The sequence below is a fragment of the Danio aesculapii genome, chromosome 23 (assembly GCF_903798145.1).
Source record: "Danio aesculapii chromosome 23, fDanAes4.1, whole genome shotgun sequence".
NCBI classification, from domain to species: Eukaryota; Metazoa; Chordata; class Actinopteri; order Cypriniformes; family Danionidae; genus Danio; species Danio aesculapii.
The window spans coordinates 3,920,978-3,943,889 of record NC_079457.1 but is presented as its reverse complement, the minus strand read 5'-3'; the positions used below and the strand labels follow the sequence as shown (position 1 = coordinate 3,943,889).

Here is a 22,912-nt window from a genome sequence, read left to right as displayed (position 1 = left end):
AAAGCTTCTTAATTCTTGCAAGATTTTTTTTTTTTTTAAAAGCTATTGAAAGTTTTTTTTTATGTAAGAAAAAAGGCCTTGTGGCTTGTCCTAAAGCAGAAAAATACACTTTTTCTGTTTAATATTTGGCACCGGTTTATCAGTAAGTGACAATTTTGTTCTCTTTGACTTGCTAGATTGCAGATGTTTTATGAAGTTTTCCAGTTTTGTGCATGCATCTAATTAGCGTATTAGATTGGAAAATGTCCGATTATTTCGGTAAAATCTGTCCAAGTGAAAGAAAGTGTGAGAGGTAATGACCTGTACATGTTATTGATTTAGAAACATTATAGAGAAAGTGCAACATCATGTCAGCAAATCCCATCTACTCTGAAGCAATATGAAAAAACTAGCTGTACCATGAAGTGTCAAAGTGATACTAGAATCAGCCACCAGGTGTAGAAATACAATCGTTTTAATACAACAGCAAAAACAAATACACATTTATTACTGACATAACAACTTCTGAAGCTTATTGAAGACAAATATACAGTCTAAATATACATCTATCTATCTATCTATCTATCTATCTATCTATCTATCTATCTATCTATCTATCTATCTATCTATCTATCTATCTATCTATCTATACATACATACAGTTGAAGACAGAATTATTAGCCCCCCTGTTTATTTTTCCCCCCAATTTCTGTTTAACGGAGAGAAGATTTTCTTCAGCACATTTCTAATCATAATAGTTTTAATAACTCATTTCTAATAACTGATTTATTTTATCTTTGCCATGATGACAGTGAATAATATTAGACTAGATATTTTTCAAGACACTTCTATACAACTTAAAGTGACATTTAAAGGCTTAACTAGGTTAATTAGGTTAACTAAGCAGGTTAGGGTAATTAGGCAAGTTATTGGATACTGATGGTTTGTTCTGTTGACTAGCGAAACAACAAAGTTAGCTTAAAGCTGATTTTATTCTAGCCTTAATAAAGCAAATAAGACTTTCTCCAGAAGAAAAAATATTATCAGACATACTGTGAAAATTTCCTTGCTCTGTTAAACATCATTTGGGAAATATTTAAAAAAGAATTAAAAATAAACACCAATGAATGAAGCTTGTTCTTTTAAAGTTTGCAGGTTGCTCTGTATAATATAGACATTTATTAAACATTATATGAAGCTGCTGTTGTTTATGACCTGATGCATAAATCCAACCCAATGGCACATCTGGTTAATTTAAGATTAGCTTACCTTAAACTGCTATAGCTAAAAGCCTTTTATACAAAATATTAAACATATCTCACTAGTTCTGTACTTTCTCCTTGTGCAATTTCATTTTTTCGCCCTCCTGTAAAAATAATTATTCTTTTCAAATATTTCTCAAGTGATATTTAATGGAGCAAGGCCATTTTTCCACAGTTATTTCCAATAATATTTTTCCTTCTAGAGAAAGTCTTGTTTTATTTTGGCTAGAATAAAAGCAGTTTTTAAGCTTAATCCATTTTAAGGTTAATATTATTAGCCCCAGTAAGCAATTTTTGTTTCAATACTACAGAATAAACCACTGTTATACAATGACATAATTACCCTAATTTGCCTAGTTAGTTAATGTTGTAATTAAGCCTTTAAATGTCACTTTAAGCTGAATACTAGTATCTTGAAGAATATCTAATCAAATATTATTTACTGTCATCATGACAAAGAGAAAATAAATCAGTTATTAGAGATGAGTTATTAAAACTATTATGATTAGAAATGTGTTGGAAAAATATGTCTCTGTTAAACATAAATGGGGGGGGGGGGTCTAAAATAAAATGTCATATGTTATATTTCAAGTCAAAGTTTAAGCCCTGAAAATATATATATTTTTTACCTACAGCACCTGAAACACCAGCTATATCCATAAAGATGGTGGATGATAATAATCGTTCAGAGAGGGACCTGAACCATGGAGCCTGAAGGAGGAGGGTCAGCTACACCTGTTGTGGGTGCTGTTTGTATGAAGGTGACCATAAAGAGAGAAGAAACTTCTGTCAGTATCTGAGATGCTCAAGCAGAAATACAATGGTGGCGATTCCCACGAGAGCAGACAGAACTAGACGAATCTGAGCCTCAATGGCGCCACAGTGATCTTGGGAATCTGAAAAAGAAGACATTTTTATGGCTGTGAGGACACTTGTGGACTGTTTCAGACGGTCCGCTTTAGACGGCTTATAAACCACAAGAGGACAAATGGCGGATTCAGCTCTTCTTCTTGGATAAACCGGTTTTCTGCCAACGACCGTGCATCAGTGTGGAAAGGCCTGAAATACATCACAAACTACAAGACACCATCCTCCAGCATCGACAGCAACAAACATCTTGCAAACGAGCTGAATATTTCCTACTGTAGATTTGACACCTCTGACCAGACAGCCCACACCCATCTCCCTACAAAGCCATCAACACCACATCAACACAGCCTGGACTCTCCCTACACGGCCATCAATACCACGTCAACACAGCCCGGACCATCTTCCTACACCGCCATCAACACTTTCAGCCATCTTCCTCTCCCCCCTGCACTTCAGATCAGTGAGGATGATGTGCATCAGATCTTCAGTAAACAGAAGAGAAGGAAAGCACCAGGGCCAGATGGTGTCTCACCAGCCTGTCTGAGAACTTGCGCTGACCAGCTGGCTCCCATTTTCTCCCATATCTTTAATAGATCAATGGAACAGCACAAAGTTCCATCCTGCTTTAAGCGCTCCACCATCATCCCAATCCCAAAGAAGCCAAAGATCACAGGACTCAATGGCTACAGACCTGTGGCCTTAACATCTGTGGCCATGAAGTCATTCGAAAGACTGGTGCTAGCATTATCTGAAGGACATCACTGGACCCTTGCTGGACCCCCTGAAGTTCGCCTATAGAGCAAACCGGTCTGTGGATGATGCAGTCAACATGGGACTGCATTATACCCTACAACATCTGGACAAACCAGGGAACTACGCAAGGATTCTGTTTGTGGACTTCAGTTCTGCCTTTAACACCATCGTCCCATCACTGCTTGAGTACAAACTGGCCAAGCTCTCTGTTCCTAGCTCTGTCTGTCAATGGATCACCAGCTTTCTGACAGATAGACAACAGCTAGTCAGAATGGGCAAAATCACATCCGACAGCCGCACCATCAGCACTGGTGCCCCCCAGGGTTGTGTTCTTTCTCCACTGCTCTTCTCCCTGTACACCAACGACTGCACTGCAAAAGACCCCTCCATCAAACTCATTAAGTTTGCAGACGACACTACTGTTATCGGCCTCATCCAGAACGGTGACGAGTCTGCATACAGACAGGACGTGGAGCGGCTGGCGTTATGGTGCAGATACAACAACCTGGAGCTGAACACGCTCAAAACAGTGGAGATGATAGTGGACTTCAGGAGAAACCCCCCTGCACTCCCCCCACTCACCATCATGAACAGCACTGTGGCTGCAGTAGAGTCATTCAGGTTCCTGGGCACCACCATCTCTCAGGATCTGAAGTGGGACACTCATATAGACTCTATTGTGAAGAAAGCCCAGCAGAGACTGTACTTCCTTCATCAGCTGAGGAAGTTCAACCTGCCACAGGAGCTGCTCGTACAGTTCTACTCAGCTGTCATCCAATCCATCCTCTGCACTTCAATCACCGTCTGGTTCGGCTCAGCTGCCAAAACCGACCTCCGCAGACTTCAGCGAATAGTCCGGACTGCTGAACGAATCACTGGCACAACCCTTCCTACACTTCAAGAACTGTACTCTTCCAGAGTGAGTAAAAGGGCTCGCAAAATCACTCTGGACGCCTCACACCCAGCACACTACCTGTTCGAACTGTTACCGTCTGGTCGGCGCTTCAGAGCACCAAGCACAAAAACAGCCAGACACAGGAAAAGTTTCTTTCCTCAGGCTGTCTACCTTATGAACAGTTAAATATCCCCCTACTGTGCAATAAACGTGCAATACTTTATCATACGCACTTGTACACAGCACCTTATATCAATATACAATGCAATACCTTCTAATCCACCCACCGTTCCCACATCTGTCTGTTTCTCCTGCGTTAAGTCGGATAAACAGCAGTCAGTGACAGAGAGAGGCACGGATGAAGCAGAGACATGCTGTTACAAAGTTGGCAGTACACAAGTTTAACTTTACACTGTTTTTACATGTCTACTTGCAAAATGTGACCGGATGAAAGTTAATATCCAGTGCTGTATGGATATCCATAATGCTACTATACAAAATAAAACAGATTTAACAACCACAAACCTGGAGACCTGTTGTGTGTTGGAAGCATCCTCATATAATTGTACTCGTACTATGCGGCTGTGCTCTCCTAATTTCAAACATGCACTCTTTTAAAACAAGTTTTAAACTCATTGCTTGAGGTGCAGCTGACCACAGAGAGAAAAAAAATGCATGTTAAAAGCTGTGTGTTTTGACAGTGGCAATGGTGCTCGCAGCTCAGCGTCTTTGGCGCTTATGTTTCTGTAGCACAAAAAAAAACACTTCGGTGGACACGTGCCTTCAGAAAGAGTTTGCTATGCGGATCTGGCAAATCCAACTGCTAATAAAGTCAGGAATGAAATCTAAAGTGCGGGATCAACAATCAATCAATCAATGAAGCTTTATTTATATAGCACCTTACTTCAACCAAGGTTGACCTAAATGCTTTACACCAGTAAAAACATTTATAAAACACAACTTAAAGCAATCGATGCTAAACACTACCAGAAATGTCAATAAAATACAGTAAAACAATAAAACAGAGGGTGGCACGGTGGCTCAGTGGTAAGCACTGTCGCCTCACAGCAAGAAGGTTGCTGGTTCGAAGCCTGGCTGGGTCAATTGGCGTGTCTGTGTGGAGTTTACTCGTTGCACGTGTTGGTGTTGATTTTCTCCAGGTACTCCGGTTTCCTCCAGTCCAAACACAAGCGCTATAGGGGAATTGGGTAAACTAAATTGGCTGTAGTGTATGTGTGTGTATGGGTGTTTCCTAGTACTGGGTTGGGGCTGGAAGGGCATTTGCTGGATAAGTTGGCGATTCATTTTACTGTGGGTCTTAAGCTTGGCTTTAAACGGTCGCAAGTGATTGTACGACGCTCAGTAGGAATGGTATTTCAAAGTTTAGGACCTGTTTATTTTAGTTTAGTTAACTCTATTGTCTGTTCTGCTGGGCACAAAAAGGAAAGTCGTCTTTAACACTGGATTTAAGACAAAAACTGCATACAATCACACAATAGACACACTCATCCAGACAGCAACATCAGTTAAAAATGTAAAAACCAAATTAGCCCCGTACATATTACTGCACATCATTCTTTACAACTACCTCATTCACTTCAAACAGTGATCCGATTTAAGACAACAACTGCAATTGGGATAAATAACTTTTTATAAGCATTTCTTCGGGCTTTAGGAATTCTAAACCTGCGTCCTGATGGTAACATTGCAAAAGCTGAATGAAGGGGATGTGTATTATCTTTAAATCACAACTGCTGTTTTTTCCATAAAGGAGTCAAACAGAATCTGCAGTAAATGTTGTTTGTGACCAGTTATCTTATTTGCCTGATTGGTAATTTGCGATAATTTCGTCTAAGTGTTGTGTTTCCAAACCATAAACCAATATTATATGTGAGAACACTCTCTATCAATGATCTACAGTGCATCCGGAAAGTATTCATTGCGCTTTACTTTTTCCACATTTGTTTATGTTACAGCCTTATTTCAAAATGGACTAAACTCATTTATTTCCTCAACATTCTACACACAATCCCCCATTATGACAATGTGAAAAAAGATTTGTTGAAATTGTTGCAAATTTATTAAAAAAAAAAAGCTGATAAAATCACATGTACATCAGTATTCACAGCCTTTGCTCAATACTTTGTTGATGCACATTTGGCAGCAGTTACAGCCTCAAGTCTTTTTGAATATGATGCCCATTGATGCACACCTGTCTTTTTGAATTTTTGCCCATTCATCTTTGCAGTACCTCTCAAGCTCTATCAGGTTGGATGGGAAGCGATAGTGTACAGCCTTTTTCAGATCTCTCCAGAGAACTTCAATAGGATTTAGGTCTGGGCTCTGGCTGGGCCACTCAAGGAAATTCAGGAATGGAAAATGGGAAGAGTTGGTGATATTAACGTCTTGTTTGTGGCACATTAGTATATGTGAGGGGGCAAACTTTTCAAGATGGGTAGTGAACATGGTGGCCATTTTGAAGTCGGCCATCTTGGATCCAACTTTTGTTTTTTCAGTAGGAAGAGGGTCATTTGACACATCAAACTTATTAGGAATTTCACCAGAAAAACAATGGTGTGCTTGGTTTTAACGTAATTTTATTCTTTCATGAGTTATTTACAAGTTTCTGACCACTTATAAAATGTGTTCAATGTGCTGCCTATTGTGTTGGATTGTTAGTGCAACCCTCTTCTCCCACTCTACACACACTGATAGCAACACCACAGGAGAAAAGCCAGCACAGACTTCCAGTATCCGTAGTTTCAGGTGCTGCACATCTTGTATCTTCACACTATAGACAATTGCCATCAGATGACCCCAAAGATAAAAGTCTAAGGGGGTCAGATCGGGAGACCTTGGGGCCCATTGAGCTGGCCCACGATGACCAATCCACTTTTCAGGAAACTGTTCATCTAGGAAGGCTCGGACCCGACACCCATAATGTGGTGGTGCACCATCTTGCTGGAAAAACTCAGGGAAGGTGCCAGATTCAGTGCATAAAGAGGGAAACACATCATCATGTAGCAACTTCAAATATCCAGTGGCCTTGAGGTTTCCATTGATGAAGAATGGCCCCACTATCTTTGTGTATGGTGTGAAGATATAAGATGTGCAGCACCTGAAACTACGGATACTGGAAGCCTGTGCTGGCATTTCTCCTGTGGTGTTGCTATCAGTGTGTGTAGAGTGGGAGAAGAGGGTTGCATTGACAATCCAACACAATGGGCAGCACATTGAACACATTTTATAAGTGGTCAGAAACTTGTAAATAACTCATGAAGTATAAAAGTTGCATTAAAACCAAGCACACCATTGTTTTTCTGGTGAAATTCCTAATAAGTTTGATGTGTCACATGACCCTCTTCCTATTGAAAAAAACAAAAGTGGGATCTAAGATGGCCGACTTCAAAATGGCCACCATGGTCACCACCCATCTTGAAAAGTTTTCCCCCTCACATATACTAATGTGCCACAAACAGGACGTTAATATCACCAACTATTCCCATTTTATTAAGGTGTATCAATATAAATGGCCCACCCTGTATAATCTCTAATAATAACTCTCCAATACCTTGTCAGAATAGTCTAGTGCCTGGGAATGGGCTTTTTACAGTCTTTGCTATAATGTTAATGTTGTTTTTGGTGTGTTTACATAGATAAATATGGCCACTGTGTTAATGCAGAATACAGTTACAATCTTACTGCCACATTAGATTGTTAAGATAACATAATATGCCTTCAGTGACTTCCTGAAGATAAATACCAAAAAATAAAGCAACTAGAATAACTACAGCAGTCGCCATCATCTGATCTCATATGAAGCAAGAGCTCATGATGACATATGATGATGTGTGTGGGTGTTGTAGTGCTGTCCCAATTCTCAGGGGTAAATTTTGAAGCCCACACTGTTTCAGGGGCCAAGGGGATTGGGTAGGGGTACAAAAATAAATTTGGGATTGGGCCTACAAAGTCAATCTACTTATGAAATGTTGATCATCACGCTATTCCTTCCATATCTACTCCAACAGAACGTATTTCTTTGAAGGCTGGGTTCATTGTGAATTGATACACAGCTCACTTCTTCCCAACAACGTAAGCTATAGGCAAACCTATATGGCTTTCACATAATATGAAAAGATTAGATTGAAGGGAAAATGACAATAGAGATGGTCAGTTCTAATTACCCAAATTTAAGTAATCTTTCAGAGTGCTGTTAGTCTATATTTCATTTATTTATTGCACAGGATTTTTAGTTTGGCTACATTAAAATGAAAGATTCGATGAAGACTCATGTGAAGGCCTAGTGGAAGGTTTTATTGTCGTAAACAGGGTTTTAGACTATATTTTTATATAGGTTATCCTATGTTAATTTGAGAACTTCTGTATGAAATATATATATATTTATTTTTTCATTCAGTGTTTGACTTGCTTTGTCCTTTGGGTTGACTGTGTTTGCAGATTCTTTTCAGTTTGCTGTATATATATCGATAAATTTTTAACATGCAGTTTATTTTTTAAAATAGCTAAGGCCATAGGCGGAGGGTGAACAAACTCCAGGGTAAGGCTAATATTTGCGCTGCGCTATATTCAACACGCGCATTAAATTATTTTATTAAACTAACCCACTGATCTACACAGTTTCAAAATTTTGGGGTCAGTTTATTTATTTATTTTTATTATTATTACTTTTAAAAATCGAATTAAAATTCTGTTAATCAAGATGTCATTTATTAAATATTAAAGAATTGTTAAATACTTATTTATTAAATATGTATTTATTACTTACTGTATGCAGTTTCAAATGAAATTATTACTCCTTGTTGCTTTTATTACTACTACTAATAATAATTAATAATTAATATTAGAGACTATTCTACCGCCCTAGGTCACCTCTGGATGCACCGGCCCTGAATATGAAATCATTCTCTTTTTCACGAGGCCAATCTAAACCGAACATGTAATTCAGCAATAAATATTTGACCTTCAAAATGTAAAACTCCAAACGATTGCCTAAACAAGATTACTCCACTATAGGCTAGACTATGTTACAATCAAACTACCAATTTCATTTAATGCTGAAAACAAGTTAAACCAATGTAATATTATAATAAATTATATTATTATTATAATACTCATGTGTCGTTTTATTACTTATGTCCTTGACCAGCAAATCAGAATAGTCCGCTAGCCAGCAGTTTCGTTGGTTTTCAGAGCAGCTGAGAACTCCAGTGATAAACAGTACTCATCAGTGCAACGTGCGGGATTGGACAGCTCCATTTTTGTGCGGAGGGGGACTTTAAATTTGATTGACAAACTTACAATAGCTAAAGTGTTGTGTTAATCCTCAACATTAAATTATATTCATATTACTCCTTACACCTGTTACATGTTTTCAATGCATTTTTTTCTTTGCTGCTATCCTCGTGGTCTCTGGCCAGGGGGAGGCTAAGCCTTCCCCAGCCTTACACACGCTCCGCCTATGGCTAGGGCCCCATACCTGGAATTGCTAAGGGCCCCCAAATTAAATTTTACACTAAGACCACATCCTGAAAGGTGTTCTCACCCACTGACACACAAAGCACACCTGAGGCATTTTTTGGGTGACTGAGGGCGTACTCACATTATGTACAGTTGCCTTGAACCGGGCCAAAGCACGCTTGTCCCCCCTTCCCTCTCCCCCGACGGCCCGCACTCACATTACATTCGGGCCTGGGCACGCTTACATCATCGATGATGCGCTGTTCAGTAGAGAATCGCTCTCGCTCAGCACAGTGGAGATTTCACAAGCGTACCGCGCCAAAGCCCAAGTGAACCGCGCTCAGGCACACCTCTTCCGACCTTCAAACCTGCTGGGTTGGTTATGAAGTCATGTTGCTTTTGGCAGTCTGCCATTAATTACATTTACAGTGGGATAAATAAGTATCAAACACGCCACCATTTTTCTCAGAAAACATTTCTAAAGGTGCTGTTGACTTGAAATTTTCACCAGATGATGATAACCACCACAAATATCCATACATGCAAAGAAAACAAAACTAATTAGTTACAGCAGTTGAAATCTCTCAGTAGTTCTTCAGAAACCCTCTGCCCTTCCTCAGTGTAAATCAATATCAGCTGCTTCAGTCCAGCATCTACATTAGCAGGAGGATGAAGATGAAACCAGGGTGGACATTTCAGCAAGATAATGATCCAAAACACAGCCAAGGAGACTCTCAAATGCTTTCAGAGAAAGAAAATCAAGCTGTAGAATGGCTCAGCCAATCACCTGACTCCAATCCAATAGAGAACACAGAATAAAAATCACATTTGATAAGACGAGACCCACAGAACCATCAAGATTTTGACACTCTGTTAAAGTCTGTAAGAAACTCACACCTGAGCAATGCACGACTTCATATGAGAGGCGTCTTTATGATGCCAGCATCGATAAAGTATTTCATATAAGGTGTTAAACACATTTCAGTAGCTCAGCACTTTTTCCTTCTGTCATTACATTATTACACATTTTTCTATATTATATTTTTATATTATATTATATTTTATATTTTCTATTATTTATTTTCTATTAAACTAATTTTTCTGATTTGTTTTGTTTTTATGTTTGTATTGTTTTGATTTTTATTGTTTGGGTTTTATTATTCCCAGGAACTATCATGACGTATTCAACACTTATTTCCCTCACAGTATGGTATGTCAGAAATCTGACTCCTGTGTATCAGAATTAAAAGTTGATTGGAGGAAAGCCAATTATAAGGGCACAATTATTTGCCTTCCAGTGAACTTTTAATTGTTATAAAAATGTTCCCAATTGCTGTTTAACACAATTACACATTTCTAAACATAATAGTTTTAATAAATCATCTCTAATAATTGTTTTGTCATCTTTGCCATGATGACAGCACAATATTTGACTAGATATTCTTCAAGATACTAGCAGCTTAAAGGCTTAATTAGGTTAACTAGACAAGCTAGGTTAATTAAGCAAGTCGTTTAACAACAGTGGTTTGTTCTGTAGCTTGAATAGAAATGTTCATAAGGGGCTAATAATACTGACCTTAATAATATTTTAAGATGCTTTAATTATTATTAGCCACATATCAGACTTTGTCCAGAAAGAAAAACATCTTATAGGAAATGGTGTGAAAATTTCTTTGCTCTGTTAAACATCACTTAAGAAATATTATACATTTTTTTTCTACATTTCACCAGAGAGATAATAATTTTGTCTTCCACTGTGTGTGATAACGTATTTATATCAGATTTAGGTTGCCTTTTTAAAATCTGGCAACAGGCAACATGAAAATGAACGATTCTCGATTATTTACAGTATTTAACTGTTGGTTAGTGAGCATTGTCCATGTTAAAATAAAAAAAAAATAATTAAAATAAATATAGGTAAAGGTTTGGCTCATTATGTCAGGTGCCTAAAGCCTGTTTTCCAGTGTTTGCTGACATCTGTTGGAAATAATCCGAACTGCAGAGTGTCAAAGCACACAACAACAGGGTATATGCTGAAGTATGCTAATAGGACTTTGAATTTGCCAGTAACCTGGGTGAAGCGCTTCCGGTCAATTGTATGCCAAAAATCTGCGCATTTAAGGTCTGGTTTCTTTAAAAATCGGCGATCTCCACTGGCTGAGTGATATCTGATATAAAGTGGGTCTCAGATTGCACAAGAAGCCCTGCATTAAATAACATTTTCCCCCACCATGTCTTTACAATATGAGCATTTAATTTACCCCAGTATATTCAATGGAGCTTCTGCGCTAGCCTGCCGATTCTGCGAGTAAATAGCTTTTTGTCTCGTTTTACGCTTGAACAATTAAATGAATGCCAAAGTTTATTTAACTGAGTGTATTTTAATTACATTACAACATCAATGCTGTAAAAGAAACCGTATAAAATGGGAAAAAATTCACAATAACAGGTCACCGGAAGTTTATTAGTATGGGAAACACATTAGCTCGGCATATAGCCAACTGAGTTACATTATACTATATACTGTATGTATATATGTATACTTACTTACTTACTTCAAGGGCCAATTTTATCGAAGGTGATATTTAGCCACACAAATTTTCCTAATTTTGGGTCATTAGCCCAACTCTCAACCCCCAACCTGGACATACACGCAATCAGTACACTACGGGCAATTTAGCTGTATTCAATTCCCCTATAGACCTTATTCTTCAATGCGGAAGTGCGCTCGTTTTTGCGATTGTTTTAGAACTTCTGATTCAGCTGTCTATGGGAGAAATGACTATGAATAATAAACGGCAGAAAACGGTCAAACTACTTACTCTACAAACAAGTGTTTGCATGACAATACAGACAAAGTAGAATAATATAATAAGAAAATATCAGTTTGCAACACCAAGCAGCGAAACGAGCAGTTTTTAAAGTTTAAAAATGAATGGAAGTGAATGAGACCGGAAGTCTTGAGCCAAAATGATTCAAATGGCTGCGCCCACTCATACTCAGAATAAGGTGAATAGCCAGGGGCGGACTGGCCACAGGGACCACCTAACCCCCATAACCCCACCCCCACCCCCTCAATCGCTCTTCACTTTTTTGATCGCATCAGATGTGGCCTTGTTAACTAACTTTTTCCCGGTTGAAAATGCTGTCCCAGTCCTACACTGCCTATAACACCTATGTTTGGACTGTGGGGGAAACCACAGCACCCTGAGAAAACCCACACCAACACGGGGAGAACATGCAAACTCCACACAGAAATGCCAACTGCCCCAGCCGAGACTTGAACCAGCCACCTTCTTGCTGTGAGGAGACAGTCCTAACCATTAAACCACCATGTCACCCCTAATTTAATTTAATTAATTAATTAATTCCTTAATTTTGTTTTCAGCTTAGTCCCTTTATTAATCTGGGGTCGCCACAGCGGAATGAACCGCCAACTTATCCAGCATGTGTTTTATGCAGGGAATGCCCTTCCAGCCACAACCCATCTGTGGGAAACATCCACACACACTCTTTCACAAACATACAATAAGGCCAAGTTAGCTTTTGCAAGTCACCTATAGCACATGTTTTTGGACATGTGGGGGAAACCAAAGCACCCGGAGAAAACCCGTGCGAACACGGGGAAAACATGCAAACTCCACACAGAAATGCCAACTGACACAGCTGGGGCTCGAATCAGCGACCTTCTTGCTGTGAGGGGATCATGCTACCCACTGCGCCACCGTGACGCCCACATATACAGTCTTATAGGTTTTATATATAAATATTATATATATATATATATATATATATATATATATATATATATATATATATATATATATATATATATATATATACATATATATACATACATACAATTTTTCTAACCAATATATTTGTTCTTTTGTTATTCCAATAGTTGAAATAAATATATATTTAAGCATATTCAATATATGTTGCATATGACTTATTTTATATATGTACAATCCAAATATGAACTTGTATGCCATATACGCAATCTCCATATATTATTTGCCATGCATATAGATTAGATCTCTGAGTGGGCTGGCCAGTGGGAACTCAGCCGAAACATTTGTAGACACACAAAAGCTGGACAAAGGTCATATAGTGGCAGGAAGTGTTAGATTTATTTACCTTCCGGTGTTGATCTGCAGACATCTCTGATCTGCATCTGGATGCTCTTGTTGCTGACTGGATTGTGAGCCGTGCATCTGTAGCTCTCTGCATCTCCATAATGAAGCTCTAATGATAAACTGAGGCTGATGTTGAGCTCAGGACTGCTGCTCTGCTTTATCATTTCTCCTCCTTTATACCAGGAGATCAACACGTCTCGGCTGTTTTTCACTGAGCACAACACTGAGCACAGCTCCTGCGGCTGCTTTAAAGTACCTGTAGAGATATAATCATTAATAATTGATTCCTAAAAGGGTACTATTATGCGAAAATCACTTTTATAAGGGGTTTAAACACAGTTGTGTGTCAGCAGTGTGTGAATATATCAAGCATCTAATGGTAAACATGTATTAATTGTATTGTTTTATAATCACACTTGATGAAAACAGTCTGCAGAAACACTTTGATTGACATTTTCCCTTTGTTGGTGTAATCAGAGGGGGAAAGCCCCGCCCACTAGCGATGATCTATTGCTTATTAGCATAAACAGCCCTGAGTGAGAAGCAGCTGTCCCCATTAGAGTTTTAAATCTGCCACTAGGGCATTTGTAGCTCCGCCCTATTTTTAAAAAAGCACAATCTCATTTGCATTTAAAGCGACAGTCACCAAAACGCCACAATTAAGATCAAAGCATGAATAGGGCAGTTTTAAAGAGTTATAAAACATTATCTGTGTGGTGTTTTGAGCTGAAACTTCACACACACACACTCTAGGGACATCAGTGACCCTATTTTTACATCTTGTAAAAAGGGGTGTAGTAGGTCAGCTTTAATAGATAAGAGTATTTTTCACACATATCCCCAGATTATCATCAACGTAAACGCTGCTCTTAACTCTTAGTTTCACATGTGTCATTTAGAAGAGGAAATGACATCTCTTGTTTGCACGGGGTTATGAAACTATGTGATGTCAAATGTATGCAGTGTGAAAAACACATGCAGTATAAATGAATCATTTGACCATGGTGAATATAGTACACTCTAAAAAAATGCTGGGTCGGATCTCAACCTAACGTTGAGTCAAATATGGACAAACACATATGGATCGATTTTACAATTGCTCTCTTTTTAACCCAATAGTTAGTTTTGTCCATATTTGACCCAACATTGAATTACGATAAAACCAGCATTACTTGAATTATGACAGCAGCTCAAAGAAGAAACGTGACAGTAAAGCCCATTCAGGAAAAACTCGCTTGTATTGCCCGGGCCCAGTTTTTTTTTAAGTAATCCAGTGGATAACGGATTGGGTCAAATCTTAAAAATGGGTTTTTATAAAGAAATAAACTGATTACGTAACTGGATTAGATCATGTAATTTAATCTTGGTTTTGATCCAGATCAAACCTTTAGTTTGGGTTTTTCAGACCATTCTTTGTAGGATTTGGATCACTCCGATCCAAAAAAATCTGGATTAATCTGATCCCATCAGAAGGGTGGATTCAGCATGGATTTCATGACCAAAATGTAATGAAAACTATCAAACAATACTATATTTGGATCATGCAGTATCCTACAAGATATCCTATTTATTCATAAGGTTTTAATTGCATTTGATCATCCGTCAGGCTACAGTGATTAGGTAGGCTTTGCTGTAGGCGTATACTGAAAGGCTGAATACATTAAAGTAGAGTTTGGCCTTATAAAATAATCCCCCAAACAGCTGTCAAAATTGACCAAATACAATACACTTTATTGTCACTAATTGATATATTCATCACAATGGATAATATTTTTGTTTTTAGAATATTTATTAGTGATGCCTGCAATGATTAAAAAGAGACTGAAAGGACAGAAGCACAGCATCATCTGGCAGAAGCACAACGGACTCTGACCAAACTGCAGCAAACCAAGGCCAGACTTGAGATCCGCCTCCTAAAGGCTATACGCTCAGACAAGCTGGTCTCTCCACATCAGATGAGGAAGTCTGAAATATTTGTATATATATAATTTGTATGTATATAAATATTTGTATATTATACGTTTTTGACATTAGGTCTTTTTTTGTTTTTAATTCAATACATCTTTATTTGAAACATGTTATAAATATCCTCCATGTACAGTGTTTGTGCTGTAGGTCTCAGATGAGCTGAACTGCTGGAAGAGGATGGGGTGGGGGGGGTTTCTTGTTTTTAGTTTTTTAAAATGTGTGTGTGTGTGTGTTTTCATTTCAAATAAAAATAAAGTTATATTGACCCCACACTGGCTAATCTACTTGCTGCTCTTTACATATCTATAGTTCTACATTATGATTTCCCATCCTGTTTGAGCACTGGTTATCCAGATTTAGTGATCCTATAAAGTTCCTATCCGGATCAGATTGATCCAATACGATGTTCCTTTGAAAAACTGGCTCAAAAAGTAAGGTGGATTACGTGATCACGGATCGCAAAAAAAGGATTAGTAAATCCGGATCAATTTTATCCGGATGAACCCTTTTAAAAAAAACGGTCCCAGAATATGAGATGCAATTAGATCTGATGCAATGCCGCATTAGGAAATACCATAGTAATTTAGTGTAATACTATAGTGTTCATGAAACATATATTAAAGTGTATTGTACTGTTTACAACACATTGTTAATAAATACTCGGCGTATTGTAGTATATGATAAACTGTAATAAATACTGTGGTATAGGCCTACTTTCATTTTTACTACAGTAAATTGTTGTGTATTGCAGTATGATTTACCCTGTAGTTGTAGAAAACTACAGTATTGGGTCATTTGGTTACATTACTATAGTTGTTGTGTCATTTTGCTACAATAGAATCACCACAACATATTCATTCAAGTACTTTTCTCCAGTATGATTCATAAACACTGTAGTATTTACTATGAGTTACTAGGATTGAGTCATGTGAGGTTTGGAACGTGGCTTATGTAGACATGGCTTGTGTTGATCCGGTCTGTGACAATGACACAGCAGATTTGCTAATAATGACATTATGTGGGGTTTATTCATAAACTAATTTCAAGAGGATCACGTGCTTATGATTTATCACAGCCGGTCAGATATTAAGCTAATCAGTATCATCCAATCATATGAGCCATAAGCTACTATAAATAACCACAGTTTTCAGTCCACTTTATCTTCGTTTGGAAGAAACCCCCCTTCCTCCCCATTCTTCTCCATCACTATAGATCGGGCGGCACGGAGGCCCAGTGGTTAGCACTGTTAGCCCCACAGCAAGAACACTGCCAGCCCTGGTCCTGCCAGGTTGGTAGGTGTTTCTGTGAGGAGTTTGTATATTCTCCCCGTGTCCGCGTGGGTTTTCCCCGGGTTCTCCGGTTTCCTCCCACCATCCAAATATATACATCATGCATAACAATCAAGCATTTGTCTAGCCCCCTTTTTTCCTCACGTGTTCCCTTAGCTACTGCAGACGGGGAGTTCTGAGATCCACCGCTCGGGAGCCCTTGAGCTCGGGGCTCTCTCCCGGGACAGCATGCCAAACAAGCTTTTGATGAATCATCAGCTAAGTGTGAACTCTTGAACTCACCGTTTAGGAATGTGGAGTGTGACTGAGAAACATCCACTGCAAAAATGCTTTTCTCATTTAGTTCTTGTCTTGTTTCTAGTTAAATATCTAAACAAAATCTTAAATCACGAAGCGTTTTCTAGACAAGTAAAAACATGGTTTTATTTTCAGAAATAATAAGTCAAAATTAAGTGAGATTTGCCTTAAAATATGCAAAAATAGGTAACACTTTATTTTGATGGTCCATTTGAGCATCTGTCTGCTTAATATCTGCTGATACTGCTGCTAAACAGACATTTAACTGAGTATAAGAAACTTCGCAAGTACATGTCAACTCACACTAACCCTAACCTAACAGTCTACTTATAATCTAATGAGGATTAGTTGGCATGTAGATGCAATGTAACAATCGGACCATCAAAATAAAGTGTGAGCGCAAAATAATCTGACAGTAGGGTTTGGTTAGAAAATTATCTTGGTTGTGAACTAGCTCTGATAGACCTGTTGAACTGGACTGTATGTTTAGATGTGGTTTGTGGTGGTGCTGGTGAACGCAGCAGCTTATTTGGTTTATAGTTTGTGTTTGCTTTATTGTTTTTAATGCATAACGCTTATTTTTTGCATTGTGAAAGCTTTTCTTGTATAATAAAAATAAAGTTGTTTTATGTGCACTCACCTTGAGTTTGGTTTACATCATCCAGAGATGTGATGACAGGTACAGAAACAGCCTCTTTAAGAAAACAGGACAAACAGACTTTAATAATAATAATAATAATAATAATAATAATAATAATAATAATAATAATAATAATAATATTAATTCCTTTTATTCATATAGCGATTTTCTAGACACTCAAAGTGCTTTACACATTGGAGGGAATCTCCTCATCCAGCACCAATGTGCAGCATCCACCTGGATGATGCAACGGCAGCCATATTGCGCCAGACAGCACACCACACGGTTGTTGCAATGACAATTGTAAAGTTACTTAAATATTCTTACGTACTTACTTTTGTGAAAATGTCGAGCATAAGCAGAGATATGCCAGCAAAAGATGTACTTTGCGCCTCAATGCAGCAGGCCAGGGCACCCGATGCACCGCTACAGTCTGTCAATATCCTTTCTTCTGAGTGGGAAATGTAATATATCTGTGGTCGTGATAATTTGTTTACCTTTTCGATCGCGTGATTTGCTATTAACTTACAGGCCTTAACACAACAAGAACGTAACACTGTATTTACTCTGTGAAAGACGCTAAACATACAACAGCTCACGTCAACTCGGATACAACACAAATGGCGGCTATGTCCCATGATGCAATTCGGTGTTTATGAGGGTGACGTCACCTGACAAAGACCGATAGATCAGATATGGTTGCTGCCGGAAGTTAACGAGAATTATTTATATTGTTTATTAAATTTCAAATTTATTTTATTTTATTAACGTCCACCCCAACCCTGAACACAACCGTCACAGTAACGTAAAACAGTAGCTGTACTGAGTATTATTTATGTTATCTATTAAATGACCCAATAAATTGTATTTTTAACGCCTACTCCCAACCCAACCCTAAACCCAATCGTCACAGTACTGTAAAAATATTAATTATTGTTATACAGAGTCATAAAAAAATGCTGCTATATTGATATGTACATCATCGAACTTCCAGCCGGCCGCGTATCCGATCTAGACTTTACCTCACCACACACCAGCTGATTGGTGGAGAGGAGACAGAGTGATGAAGCCAGTTATGATATGGGGATGGCTAGGACTCCATGATGGACAGAGGCCAGGATGCCAGGGTTAAACCCCTACTCTTTATCGAAGGACATCCTGGGATTTTTGCAACACAATCTCACGGCAATTCGTAACTTTTTGATTTAGTGGCTAATTCGTACAATTTAGTACGATTTGCTCATCCCCCAATGACGGTTGGGTTTAGGGGTGGGGTTAGGTGCCACGCCTTCTTTTTAAAATCGTACAATTTCGTACGACTGAACTCGAACGAACTCGTACGAATTAGCCACTAAACTGGCAAGACGTAAAATACTTACTCCTGACACAGTCATTTGTAGCTCCGCCCTCTTTTAAAAAGAGCACAATCTCATTTGAATTTAAAGCGACAGTCACCAAAACGCCACAATTAGGATCAAAGCCTAAAAGGGGGAGTTTCAGAGAGTTATAAACATTACTTGTGTGGTATTTTGGGCTGAAACTTCACACACACACACACACACACACACACACACACACACACTCTACGGACATCAGAGACTTATTTTACATCTTGTAAAAGGGGCATAACAGGTCCCCTTTAAAATATGGTACAAAAACTGACAGAAATCTATAGACCTAAATCTAATCTATTTCTTATGCAAAATATTATTTCAAACAACTAAAATGTTTTTAAAAGTCACTTTGTGAAACTGCACAGTTGAATTGTCAACATTAAAAGTATGTAACCTAAAATACAAAAGACAAAACCTAATTAACTAATTAACAGAATTAATTAGCATATATTATATACAGAGTAAACTTGCTGAACATGCTTTTCCTTATTTAATGACAACTCATTTCCTAATAATCAGAGGTTATCTTTCCTAATTATAATAGAATGTGTGTGTGTGTGCGTGTGTGCGTGTGTGTGTGTGCGTGTGTGTGTGTGTGTGTGTTTTAACTGACCATAAACATCCACTCTGAATCTTTTCTTTGAGACGGATCTTGTCTTTATAGTGACTTCGTACAGTCCAGAATCACTGATGCTGATGTTCTGGATGGTCAGCGATCCAGTCTTTGGGTCCATTTTCACTCTGCCAGTACTTTTCCTCTCATAAAAAGGCTCATGTCCCTGATACATCTGAGCGATGCGGACAGTCTTATCACCTTTTTGAAACAGCCATGTTACTTCACGGATGCTCTCGAGGTCCATTCCTCTTGTTTGTAAAGTGAAAACATCTCCCTCCAGCACGGTCTCCAACTCATCCGCCTCCGCAGTCACTAAAACTGAATGAGTATTAAAACCAGATCAAATACTAGAAAATGCACACTGTATATATATCCGTCCCCCTCACTTGTAGAGACAGACCATTTAGAAACAGGTGATTAATAATTAAATGAGACGTATGATCAGGTGAACACTGTAGGAATTACAACAGTTTGCATATTTGCCTCCCACTTGTTAAGGGACCAAAAGTACACAAAAAAAATGATTCAAAGATGATTCCTTGGATTTACAATTTTTTTTTTTTTACGTTAAGTGGTTGTAAACAATTTATTTGGGTTGAATTTAAACAAACAAATTAGGTTGAATTTTCTTAAATTTAATTTATTTGTTTAAATTCAACACAAATAAATTGTTTGCAACAGTTTTGCAGACATCTTTTTTTTTCAGTGTAATCGGACAGAATTATAATCATAAATCAAACTTATACATTTTAATCCTTGGTTGCAAATCCTTTGCAGTCAATTACAGCCCGATGTCTGGAACGCATAGACATCACCAGACGCTGGGTTTCATTCCTGGTGGTGCTCTGCCAGGTGCTCTACAACAACTGTCTTCAGTTCATGTTTGTTCTTGGGGCTTTTTCCCTTCAGTTTTGTCTTCAGCAAGTGAAACGCATGCTCAATCGGACTCTGGTCAGGTGATTGACTTGGCCTTTGCATAACATTCCACTTCTTTCCTCTTAAAAAACTCTTTGGTTGCTTTTGCCGTGTGCTTTGGGTCATTCTCCATCTGCACTGTGAAGTGCCGGCCAATGAGTTCTGAAGCATTTGGCTCAATATGAGCAGAAATTATTGCCTGAAACACTTCAGAACTCATCCTGCAGCTTTTGTCAGCAGTCACATCATCAATAAATACAAGAGAACCAGTTCCATTGACAGCCAAACATGCCTACGCCATATCACTACTACCACCATGCTTCACTGCTTAGGATCACGAGCAGTTCCTTTCCTTCTCCATTCTCTTCTCTTCCCATCACTCTAGTACAAGTTGGTCTTGATCTCATCTGTCCACAGGATGTTGTTCCAGCACTGTGAAGGCTTTTTCAGAACTCTAATCTGGCCTTCCTGTTTTTGAGGCGCAGGTTTTACTTCTTGTGGTGGACATTGTGTTCACTCTGGTGTCGTCTTCTCTTGATTACTGACTTTAACACAAATACACCTGCCTCCTGGAGAGTGTTCTTGGTCTGGCCAACTGTTGTGAAGGGTGGTTTCCTCACCATGGAAAAAATTCTTCAGTCATCCACCACAGTTGATTCTGTGGTTTTCTGGGTCTTTTGGTGTCTCTGAGCTCACTGGTGAATTTCTTCTTTTTAAGAATTTTCCAAACAGTTGTTTTGGCCAGGCTTAATGATTTTGCTATCTCTCTGATGGGTTTGTTTTGTTTTTCCAGCCTAATAATGGCTTGCTTGACTGATAGTGACAGCTTTTTGGATCTCATCTTGAGAGTTGACAGTAACAGATTCCAAATGCAAATGTCACACTTGAAATCAACTTTAACTTTATCTGCTCCGATTGAGTCCGATTGAGCATGCATTTTACTTGCTGAAGACAAAACTGAAGGGAAAAAGCCCCAAGAACAAACATGAACTGAAGACAGTTGCTGTAGAGCACCTGGCAGAGCACCACCAGGAAAGAAACCCAGCGTCTGGTGATGTCTATGCGTTCCAGACATCGGGCTGTAATTGACTGCAAAGGATTTGCAACCAAGGATTAAAATGTATAATTTTGATTCATGGTTATTATTCTGTCCGATTACACTGAAAAAAAAGATGTCTGCAAAACTGTTGCAAACAATTTATTTGTGTTGAATTTAAACAAACAGATTAAATTTAAGAAAATTCAACTTAATTTGTTTGTTTAAATTCAACCCAAATAAATTGTTTTACAACCACTTAACGTAAATTTTTTTTAGTAAATCCAAGGAATCATCTTTGAATAATTTTTGTCAGTGTACTTTTGGTCCCTTAACAAGTGGGAGGCACATATGCAAACTGTTATAATTCCTACAGTGTTCACCTGATTTGGATGTAAATACCCTCAAATTAAAGCTGACAGTCTGCATTTAAAGCACATCGTTTGTTTAATTTCAAATCCAATGTGTTGGTGTATAGAGCCAAAAATGTTAGAATTGTGTCGATGTCCAAATATTTATGGACCTAACTGTAAATAATATAAAAATGTAGAAATCAGTTAATAAATTCATTGAAGTTCATTTAAAAACTGAATAAATAAATATTTACATACATTTGCATAAACATATACCTAAACTCAGTAATAAGCTACAATCTGCGTATTTCTGTGCAAGCAGATTCTGTGTAGGCATAGCTTTTAGTCTTATAAAAATATTATTTTACGTTAAAATTATGTCATTTAACATGTTTTTGTCTGTTTATTTATGTTTTTAGCTCAAAACTAATACTGTAATCCTGAGTTTGTTCAGCCACCATTGTGTAGGCCGCACTCTTTAATGGTAGCAGACCTGAAATAATAAATATGCTGGAAAACTGAAACTAGACAATTTGATTACACTGAATCAAAACTCACCCAAACTGAAAAGATCGTATAAAACAAAATAATGCAAAAAAAAAATGTGCAAAAAAAAAAAAAGCCCCCAAATAATTTTATTATCATACATCATACTGGAATGCAATCATGATAACACCCACTTTTTAGCTATGCATAACATTTCAATGCATATTTCATGCATGTCCGGTATATTAATACACACTTGCCTGCTGAATGCATGCTGAGGTCTAGTTTTCAATATTAGTATTTTGAATTATAATATTGTTATCAAAATCACTCTCAAAATTTCTCAGAATTTTTTTAACTATGCAACTTTTCAAGCAGGATCTGACTTTAAAGTGTTGAAAAGTTTCCATTACATAACTTGATCAATGGCCACAACCACTCAAAATTAAACTACTTTTAAAAAACTCACCCTTGATGACAAAGACAATGAAGATCCACAGGATGAGGTGCATTTTAAAAAGGTACTGGACTGTAAAAGGTGG

General features: G+C 38.0%; 2 protein-coding genes across 2 annotated transcripts in view; one reads left to right on the top strand and one right to left on the bottom strand.

Annotated features, from left to right (window-relative positions):
- Positions 1–1,956, top strand: part of LOC130217457 (uncharacterized) — an 11,831-nt gene extending 9,875 nt beyond the window's left edge. Inside the window, exon 5 of the mRNA XM_056449569.1 lies at positions 1,877–1,956. Coding sequence (XP_056305544.1) covers positions 1,877–1,956 — 80 coding nt within the window. The remainder of the gene's footprint in view (positions 1–1,876) is intronic.
- On the bottom strand, positions 1,806–22,912 carry LOC130217794 (CD48 antigen-like). Its single transcript, XM_056449998.1, has 5 exons — positions 22,840–22,912; positions 19,578–19,898; positions 17,571–17,624; positions 13,378–13,632; positions 1,806–2,137 (listed from the first exon to the last, which is right to left on the bottom strand). Exons 1-5 carry the CDS (start codon positions 22,880–22,882, stop codon positions 2,031–2,033), a joined length of 780 nt encoding a protein of 259 aa, XP_056305973.1. The 5' UTR covers positions 22,883–22,912; the 3' UTR covers positions 1,806–2,030.

Bases quoted from the DNA above. Each gene is read 5' to 3' on its own strand.
- LOC130217794 (XM_056449998.1), bottom strand. From the start codon at position 22,882: ATGCACCTCATCCTGTGGATCTTCATTGTCTTTGTCATCAAGG. The intron at 17,625-19,577 runs GTCAGTTAAAAC...GTTTTCTTAAAG, and splicing joins ATTCAGAGTGGATGTTTATG to AGGCTGTTTCTGTACCTGTC. The intron at 2,138-13,377 runs GTAAATAAATCT...CTTCTTTTTCAG, and splicing joins CTGCAGATCAACACCGGAAG to ATTCCCAAGATCACTGTGGC.